Here is a 10,148-nt window from a genome sequence, read left to right on the forward strand (position 1 = left end):
AAGGAATCCTTACCGGGAGAAGCTGACTGAATTGACGCCACTGGTGGTGAAGACAACTCCCATGATCCCACGCTGCTTCAATCAAACTTGGTCTTTTGTTACTGTTTGGATGTGAGAGACCGCCTAGTGGCAGAAATTACCTATTTTACCTTTAATTATTAATGTATGAAAGCAATATGAGGACAAAAGAAAGTCTGTAAAACTTCCAGCTGCAGAAAGCTCTTTATTATTGCTCCCCACTTTACGTAATGAACATGTTACAGGTTTGTAAAGAAAAAGAAAGAATCAAAAGGAGCAGCACAGTAGCGTTAATTTCTATATTATCTCTCTTATTATTTGGACGTCTACATGTGTTAGCTGTAGCGATGCTCAGCTCAGCAGGCGGAGAAGGCTCCCTCAAACACAAACCACAAACTTAAACACGAAAACCCAAAACCGGACAAAATATTATCACTTATTTTAGATTTCTGAGGTGCGTGTGCTTCATGATCCCAGCACAGCAAAGCAAAAAGAGCAACGAACCACCTTCCACAGGTTAAAATGACCCAAATCTAACAGTCAACTTTACTCTGCCTGCCTTAGTCTAAAATGAAGAATGATTGCTAAATTAAAGAGGAAAATAAATTAGAAAGTAAATAAGTTGACTGTAAAAATGCTATTCTTAAAAAAAAAAAAAATCAAAAGAAACAGGTAGCAACAGTTTAACCATTCATAATCAAATCATTTGACTTAATATAAACATACAGCTATCACATTTAAAAAAAAAAAAAAATCAAAAAAGGAAGAAAGTGAATTCAGTGTCACACCTAAAAATCTACAAAAGAACCGAAGCATACCGCCGTCAAGCTAAATGCAGAGAGGGAGGAGCATGAAAGGTTTACAGCCAATCAAACGCTGCCTGCACAGTCAAAGGTTAAACATTTTAAAGTCAAGGTAACAGGAGATCTACTGGTTTCTACTGGGATTAGACTGGAGGCCGTCACCCAGCAGACGTCTGTAGTTCCACAGTCAGACAGCAGGGCGGCGCTGTAACATTTCTGGCCTCATAGACTAAGGCACTGACAGTCTGTCTCTGGGTTTTCTTTCATCTCAATGATTCAAGCAGCAACCACCCAGTGTGTGTGTGTATATATATATATATATATATATACACAAAAAAAAAAGTCCCAACTTCTCTATTAAAATTCAAAATGAATCATTCTTCACTTCTCTTAATGAGTTGATTTAATGATGACAAGTCTTGATATTATAGGGAAATACTCACTTTCCTGCCATGAGTTAGATGTGAAGATCGATACGTTTCTCATATTTAATAAATATGAAACTAGCAGCTGGTTAGCTTAGCTTAGCAAAGCAAGACTGGAAACAGGGGGAAACAGCTAGCCTCTCTCTGTCCAAAGGTAACAAAAATGCACCTTGGGAGTCGTATTTAACTTACACATATTTAGTTTTTATGTAAAATTCTAATCAAAAACAAATATTTTCTTCAGCCATTGTTCATCTTTTATCCTGGTGATTCAACAGAGTTTGATGCGGATCCACTTCCCAACTCTATACTGTATTATTTACTACTGTATGGAAGCAATATGAGGACAAAAACAAGTCTGTCAACGTTCCAGTCTTTATGCTAAGCTAAGTGGCTACTGCCCGTAGTCTTACATGACATATACGTTTATAAAAATAATAATAAATTATAATAAAATTAATAATAATAATACCTACTTTAATTATTAACATTAGAGTATCACAACACAACAGAGTGCCACCATACAGATATGATATAAACAACATTACTGTAAATATACCTTAGCAAGCCTCCTCTGCCTGAATGAAATGGGCACTATGGGGACCAACATCATCACACATAAATCCATTTGTGCTCATTGGATCCACAAGAGTCTCGGCTCCACAGTCACACCCAATGCGTGCAATTCCAATACTGTTTAGGGACTACAGTATGCAGGAATATTCAAATACACTAGACGAAAATAACACATCTATACCGCATGCAAAAAACTGCATTGGATTAGCGTAAAGTGGGCATGTCCGCACAGGGGAGACTCTGGGGACCCACAGAGCCCATTTTCATTCACATATCTCGAGGTCAGAGGCCTCTGAAAGACAGTGTGGAGGGGAAGAGGTTAGCATAGTTAGAGAGGTATTGATCTTCTCACCTAACTCAGCAAGAAAGCGGATTTCCCAAACTGTCAAAACTACTTCTTTAAAAAGAAGCATGTTTTGTGTTTGATTGATTGACAGATGTTTCAGCCAATCACAGCCAGCTGTGGTGGTTGCTCATTGCTGCTCATCCCACCTCAGCTCCACCCAGGCTCGGTCTTCTTTGATTAAATGTGAATTATCTGACTGATGAATGATGGCAGCGAGGGAAAAAAAAGAAAAAAATCCAGAGTGTGATAAAAGGTCCAGTCAGAAATCGATGAGTGGCGCCCATGTTTTTCTACAGTCCGTTCAAGCTTCTTTCAAAACAACAATGTCGTTGACCTCAGGCTGAGTAAACAGCGTTTCACAACAAGTGGACTTTTCCACTGGCTGATTTTCACAAACGAAGCTCAAACAACAGAAAAAAAACAGAAAATGTTTTACAGTCAGTAACCAAAAAACTGTCTGGTTTCACCAAGGACGTGTCTACATGTCAGCACTAATAGCTTTTGATTGGTCCTGGCATCTTGAGTGTAGTTGTACCATTGGCTGTGTGACCAGAGAGGGCGGGACATCAGGAAGCGACGACCTGGACGTAGTTGGCAGGGTAGAGGCCGACCTGGCCGCCGCTCAGCTGTCCTTTACACCAGCCCTGCTCGTCCTCCTCTCCCAGCTTCAGCAGCTCCTCGCCTGCAAGAAACACCATGGAACGTCAGTCTACTGAAATGTTCAATTACAAGTTAAATATTGTCCACTGAAAGTGGGAGGAAGCATTCATTCATGATACAGATAACCAAACTGGAGCAGAAGAGGCCACCTGTCCCAGTTCATCAGTGATCCGGTCCTAGTTCAGGCTAAGCAGAGCTGAGCTTGGCTAAGCTTTTCCAAACTAAGGTCTCTCTCTCTGTGGTTCCTTCAGGTCCCATTAACTCAGTGTCCATCTAACCCCCCATTAGGCCAGACCGCCCGCAGGCGAGGGACTAAAGGGCCAACAGTGTGAACCATGATGCCTAATCTCAAACCAATTCTATGCTTTCCCACAGCCAAAGAACCGGCTCTTGGCCAGTAAAACTGGTCCCAGTGTGGCACCAACACTTTGCTGGTCTACAACCTAGAAACCCCTACAACAGGGACTGGGGGCGCTTTATTATTAGCTATTTAGCAAGCTACTAATTTCTCACATCAATGGAACAAGCACTAGGTTCACGTTGGTGGAAAAGGTCTACGTGTGGCTATGCGACATGCGCTGCAGCCATTAGGCTATCAAGGCGGTCCACAAGTGGCCTGGTTAACCACGGTCAACCACGGCAACGTTACCTCCTGCTGACACGAGTCCCCATCCAAAGCATAAAGCCCTGAGACATTTAGTTGAAAGGCTAAACTTTTAGCTCAGTGTTTGGTTGTACTGCACATTACGGCTCAGTCTAATTTCTTTTTTAACAACACATATTAATCAACATTTCTAAACTGTAAATGCGCCAGTGTTAGTCAGCTGCCTAACTTTCAACAGCAGTCTCAGCACTCTCATATGATACCTTGTGTGGATTTGTTTACGCTCACTGAACCGGCCTTTGCCAGAGTTAGAGCTATTAAACAATGTGGAAACAGCCTGCCACACCTTGAACAGGTTAATGTGATCATAACTCAGAACAAAGAAGGATGGGAGGAAGACCTGAAGAAGTGGCATTGGACTGCTTACATAACATAACTATTAAGAGGATCTATTGGCAAAAACTGAATATAATTAGGGACGATATAAGATATTATTGCACATCGTGACAAAAAACACTAAGATAAATAGAGTTCTTAGACTATAAACTATAGTCTAAGAAGTCTATAAAGACTTATAAAAAGCTTTGTAGCTCACCAGGATGCTGTCCTTTATTGATTTACTGATTTATTTTAATCAAGAGCACAAGGAAGAGTTTCCCGTCATTCTAAAATCCTAACCCTGTCACCATTGCTGAAGGATCGGCTGAAGGATCGGTTGGCCCGTTGTTTCCCCACTTTGAATGTTTTGTAGTTTTCACTGTTTTTATTGTTTTATATTGTTATTCCTGTTTATTGTACAGCACCTTGTAACTCTGGTTTTGAAAGGCGCTTTATAAAAAAAGTTTATTATTGTACAACTTCACCACTAGATGCCCCTAAATCCTACACACCTGTCCTTTTATTGCTTCAATTACAAACAATAATAGTCTGGAATCAATATTAATAGCATGTGTTTCCTCCACTACACAACAATTTGTTTTCACACTGATCCACCATCTACCTGGATGAAAAATTTCCCTGTACCATCATCTGGTGAAAACAGGATCAGCCTGCCACCAGAGTCAATACGGAGCTTCTGATGTAACAGGCAATGTTGTACATGTTCTAGTTACAGCAACTGAAAACACAGACACCACCCCCCCGCATATAAAACACTGGATCTACACAGACTCACGAGGGTGTTTGCAGCTATGAGTGTGGAGTTACTCTTTAAATACAGCAGAACACAGGAATAATAATCTTGCAAACATCAGAATACACAAAGAGAAATACTCTCGTTATAAAGATAATTTCATTACAATGTTTGACTGTAAATACTACTTGTACTCAGCTGTGTAAAGTCTTCTTTAAATAAAGGTGACTTTACTTACCTGATGAGACGAGTTAATGAGATAAGTGAGGAATCGGATTATTCTACGATAATCCCTCAAGTTAGGGTGAAACATACAATTAGCATTCTTGATGTTCATATAGACAAAACATCCATTAAACCACACAGAATATGCTTTATTCCCCACAACAAGACCTGATTGTTGGGTGAGACAGGGTAAGTATTTAAAAGAGTTTTTCTTTTTCAACTGAGAAAGCAAACAAGGAAGTTATTCTATCAAAATAAAAGCATCAATCCAATTAATTTATTTGGAGCTGGACTGACAATGCTTTTATTTCCAAACGTATCTCAACGGCAGCCGGAGATAATGTCAAGCTGCTCACACTTCACATCTGTCACAGCTGCACACATCATGCAGTGAGGTGCAGCAGAAACACACACTCCTCATGTTATCTGTAATTTTACATTTGATGTTTTGCAATGATGATCAAGTTCAAGTCACAGAAACAAGCCAGTTTTATATCATTACAGAGAAACTGAAGTATAATGTTAAAGATGGAGAAAAATATCCACTTTCTGTGTTCAGAAAAGTAAAATCTGCTCCAGTTCACAGGTTGTTTGTCCATTTTTGGATCTAAATTTATTCATCTTACAAAAGCTGAGATGTTTCTGTGACTCAGACGGACTGATTATGTAAGATTCATGAACCTCCAGCGAGCAGCTCAACAGGTCACAGTGATGACTGACATGCAGACGGAGGTAAGATGTAATATGTGTGCTTTATGGGTGTAGCCCCACTTCATTACAGTCTTACTGCATTTGATCACCGGTACTCATGTCTGAAACAATGTGTTTGACATGAGTGTGTGTGTGTGTAAATGTGTTAAGACGAGGCATCACAGGAGAAGAAAAATAGAAAAAATATCTTCCGACTGAGAATTTACTAAGAACTCTGAAATATATGATTTTGTTTTACTGTATATTTATGCTCTTATATTCATGATAGCTGAAATTTCATATAAATGTGCAAATGGGTTGCAATGTTGAGGATAATGTTGTATTTCCTCATTTATTTTTGATAATTATCTTTAGGTAACTGCTGTTTAGGGGTTTGATGTGGGTTTAATTAAGTACTATGTAAATGAGGAAAGGATTTTTTAACATTTGCTACTCTACAGAAATTTGTTTATCAAATAACAAGAAAGATTTAAGTTTTCTGGAAACTTGATGGGTCTTTGAAAAATGACCCCTGCGCAATACATAATTGGAGGCTTTAAACACCAGCTTGTGCTTCAGCTCGTAAACTTTCTCTCTACCTGCTGCCATCTTCTTGCAAAAGTCTGGTCGGTACATATACAACTCTCAACTGAGATGAGAAGGAAGCATGATGGCTCACTCCTTAACTACTTCCACCATCAGCTCCGGAAAACACGATGTGTTTAATTCTATTTTACCACTTGGCAAGCAGACAATTCTTATTGTTGAGCCCTGTCTTGTTATTACCACATTAAGTGCTTTCACGTGATTATTATTTATTACATTTTCTATGTGAAATTGTATTCGGTTTTTGAGGTACTCTGATCCCGAGGTAATTATTTATCTCAAATCACTATCTTGTGATTAAGAGCTAAAAGGCCTAACAAACAGCCAACTACAACCCTCTCTGCTAACTAACACTAACTACAGTCTTAGCATTGAGTTCTATCAACATGTCTCTGACTCAGTATCAACAAACAGTGAACATTTAAACCTTCAGGATATATTGTAGGGCTGTTTTATTTGCATTTGATTGTACAAAAACTTACATAGTCCCTTAAGACAAAATGTTCCACTCTAGGTTTTGTTTTTATTCTCAGTTTTGCACATTTTATGAAACAACAACGGTAATCAAACTAAAACCGATCAATCAAACTAAAAATCAGGAATCCCCCCTGTGATGCCTCCCTTCTATAAGCATTAGTAAGTGTTAATACCTGCTTTAAAGCTGAGCTCATCGGCCTCCTGGCCCGTGTAATCATAGAGCGCTCGGACTCGCACCCCCTCTACCTGATCCTCCTCGTCCTCCGCCTCCCCCACGCCGTTCACCGCCAGAACCTTCTTAGGACTTTCGTCGTCTGACCAGTCTGACGAATAATCTTTCACCCTGAGAGAGGAGAGAGACGTGTGGCAGACAGACAGAAAGTCAGACAGACATACAGAGTCTGAAATTTCCTCCTGACAGCCACCAAATGCTGGTTGTGTTTCTGTTACACGCAAAGCACCTGAATGCAGCACTGGGAGTGAAAAACACAATCATTGTCTTGATGATTGTTGATAGTTACTCGCTACATTTTTGTTTCAATAATTTTTTCCATCTTTACTGCTGAAACACTGAATGATGTCTGACAACTGGATCAGGAGATACTGACAATATGGCAAAAGCAGAGCATGCATATGCATCAGCGATTAGCTCCTTAAAACTCTGTTTTAATCCCTCATTTTTTCAGCTTTATTGCTGAAACACGTATTACCAATAACAGAGAGAGAGACCATTGGGTTCAGACTTTGAGATGATGCATGGAGCCAGTTTGACCGGATGGGACCGGTCCACCACGGCGGGTGCTGTGGTCGCCCCAAGAGGAGAGGAAGAGAGCTGGCCCAGGTTGGACAACAGGAATTCTGGGAAAACGGGAGACTCTTGTGCCTACATCTTTACAGAGTTTTGTTGTTTTTGGACAATGACAAATAAATAACCTTGATGCTTTGAAATCTACTGTGTGTTCTTTTTAAGCACAAAATATAATAAAGTTAAATTAGATTAAATACAAATAAAGCTGCCGCTACAGTCTCATATACCCTCAACTGTATCTGGCTTCTCGTTTTTTATCCCCCTCCCGTCTCTCTGGGTTACTATACCTCTCATGAACCCCTTTAAACTTAATGGGCCCCAACTGAGGTGTTGTAAATAAACTAAGAGAGGCTCTGTAGCTACGTCACATGACTCCTGGCAACCGCAGCTGTTGTCATCATGGATGTCCGGCGGAGAACAGAGTGTGTGAAAATGTCTTAGTGGAGTCAGAGACCGCAGAGAGTTTATGGAACGGCAGTGAGCTCATGGTGGGAGGCCGGTCTGAAGCCCGGTACAGACCAAAGATTCACAACGAGAGGACACCGTTTTATGCAGCGGTGAGCATGTCTCGTTTTTGTTGATGTTGCTGTTTCACCATTTAATGCAACTGCAGCAAGTAAATCACTATCCCTAATTCTCAATTATAGTTTAAGATGCTACAAATAAAGCCTGCGGTTAGAACGGCACTGAAGAGAGTAGTAGTTTTGGAGACGATACACCATCTCGTCTAGTTGTGTTGGTGTAAACTTGCAGGTTTTTGGAATGTTGCAGAGCGGTACATTGCGGGAATCTGAACTGGGCTTTACTCGTAGAAAGTCACAATAGCAGTCTACCATGTGCACTTTATTTATTTTCCCCCCATTTTATTTGAGTGTTTGAATTGTGACTGTGAACGTTTTTGCACAACTCTTTATATCGCCTTTGATAGATGTGTAAATTAAACTTATGCAACTCCAATCCACCAATAATTATTGCCTGCCTGCTTTTATCTGAGGGAGGGATGGCGGTGTGTTTGTGAAGCACTGACAGCGGCTGACAAATGTCTATTGCTTTTGAGGAAATGTAATGCTAGGGGTGTGTGGCTAAATCTGGTACCAAAGCCTCTAACAAACACACACTGCTTTCTAGCTACTAATTAGAGTGTGTTATGTACAGGATGTTAACTCCTCAGGGTGACAACAAGGTAACAAAGTAAACTACATGCTGCCTCTAAATGGTCTGACCTCACACACACACAAACACACACACACACACACGTTGTGCATCTGTGTATTTGCATGGGGAGGAAAGACGAGCTCTTTATCCTAAACTTGGAAAAATTCTAGAAACCTTCACAAGTTTATCTGACAAACGCAAGAACACAGAGCAACCTTTGGTGGGAATCAATAATAAACCCAGTCCTGTAATCAAACACGGTGATAAGGATTGTCGTCATTTGTCTGCAGCAGACGTGGAGACATGTCCTCCTACCTGCCGGTGTCCAGGGTGATGGGACTCGGCGGGACGTCGCCTCCGCCTGAGGAGACGATGTTGGTAAGGGTGACCACGTTGTCCTCGGAGTGCCCACTTCGCTCCTTCCTGCTGATGGAGCGGCTCGCCTCCGGAGACCACTCCTGCACACACACAGACAGGAGAATGAAATTAAAGCAAGACTATGCACATTTAATTGTTTCCTCCTCTTCTTCGTCTCACTCTCTCGTGTTTTGCTGCTACAGCTTCAGTTGGTCTGGTGTGACCACTAGCATATGGTGGCTAATGTTAGCTTTCTGATGTGAGCTGACATTACTGAGTTATGGAGGTGTGTTTGTGTGGCAGTTCAGCCTCTGAGTAAACTCAAAAAAACATTTTCTGAAGAGAATCTTGGGAAATTAAATAAAGGAAATTCAATGCCATCATCCCATAATGGCCACAGTGGCTGCTGTTTTTAAGGAAAAGCTACATAGTCAGATTGACTTAATTCAAAGTCAAATTGTAGTGGGACAACAAAAACGTGCTCAGACAAAACGTGTTGCAAACTTCAGACGTGGTGAGACTGCATATAAAGCCAATGGAAAGACAAGCACAATCAACCAGGTGCTTTGCAAAACGGTGCAAAGACGCAACTGTACTGCTTAGCTCCGCGGAAACATTCACGCCTGGGGCTTTACGAATCTAGCACTACTTCATAAACATACAGGGTTTGTTTATTGAGGAGAGAAATTGGAGGGAAATAAGAAAAAGAAAAAAGGTTCCTGCTGAGTTCAGAACCCAAAAGCTGAGCTTCCTCACAAACTAACTCCAAAATACACGGTTGGTTGCTATCAACATTTAGAAATAAATACATACGAATGGCTCAGCCGTCAACTGAAGTCCATTTTAATGAGTTCTGTCTGGTATTCTTTTTTCCAGTAATCCTTTGCAAAACTGTAATATTTTCCTTATCTAGAAGATAATGACATATTCAAGGTTATTACTACTTGTTTAATACAGTGAAAACAAATCTAAAACACCTGCTGTGACAAATATCTCACGAAAACCTTTGTCAAGTGGATCTAAATGAGACTTTTAATGGAACAAAATGCAGCATTTTTTACCAAACAACAAGTTTCGACGTGGTTTCTTAAAAATATGTTGCTCTGAAAATAAAGTAAATGCTTTATTTGTCTTAGTGGCCAGTTAATGAACACTGTCACCCTGTGGAAGATAATCAATGGAGTCTATCAGATCACACCCAGACACACAAACACACACAGACACACTTTGGCCATAATAACAGGGTGCTGACAGAAGTAGGTGGCT

At 40.5% G+C, this 10,148-nt stretch overlaps 1 protein-coding gene across 4 annotated transcripts in view; it reads right to left on the reverse strand.

Moving 5' to 3' along the window:
- Positions 1-203: 203 nt before the first annotated feature.
- Positions 204-10,148, reverse strand: part of pacsin3 (protein kinase C and casein kinase substrate in neurons 3) — a 38,391-nt gene continuing 28,446 nt past the window's right edge. For 2 of the 4 annotated variants that reach the window (XM_035651957.1, XM_035651956.1), the window contains 3 exons: positions 8,841-8,983; positions 6,736-6,905; positions 204-2,850 (listed from right to left, as the gene is read on the reverse strand). In XM_035651957.1, coding sequence (XP_035507850.1) covers positions 2,735-2,850; positions 6,736-6,905; positions 8,841-8,983 — 429 coding nt within the window. In that variant the 3' untranslated portion in view covers positions 204-2,734. The remainder of the gene's footprint in view (positions 2,851-6,735; positions 6,906-8,840; positions 8,984-10,148) is intronic. The other 2 variants (XM_035651960.1, XM_035651958.1) reach the window with 2 other exon arrangements.

This window comes from Morone saxatilis, unplaced genomic scaffold (assembly GCF_004916995.1).
Source record: "Morone saxatilis isolate NCDOM2014 unplaced genomic scaffold, NCSU_SB_2.0 Contig11, whole genome shotgun sequence".
Taxonomy (NCBI): domain Eukaryota; kingdom Metazoa; phylum Chordata; class Actinopteri; family Moronidae; genus Morone; species Morone saxatilis.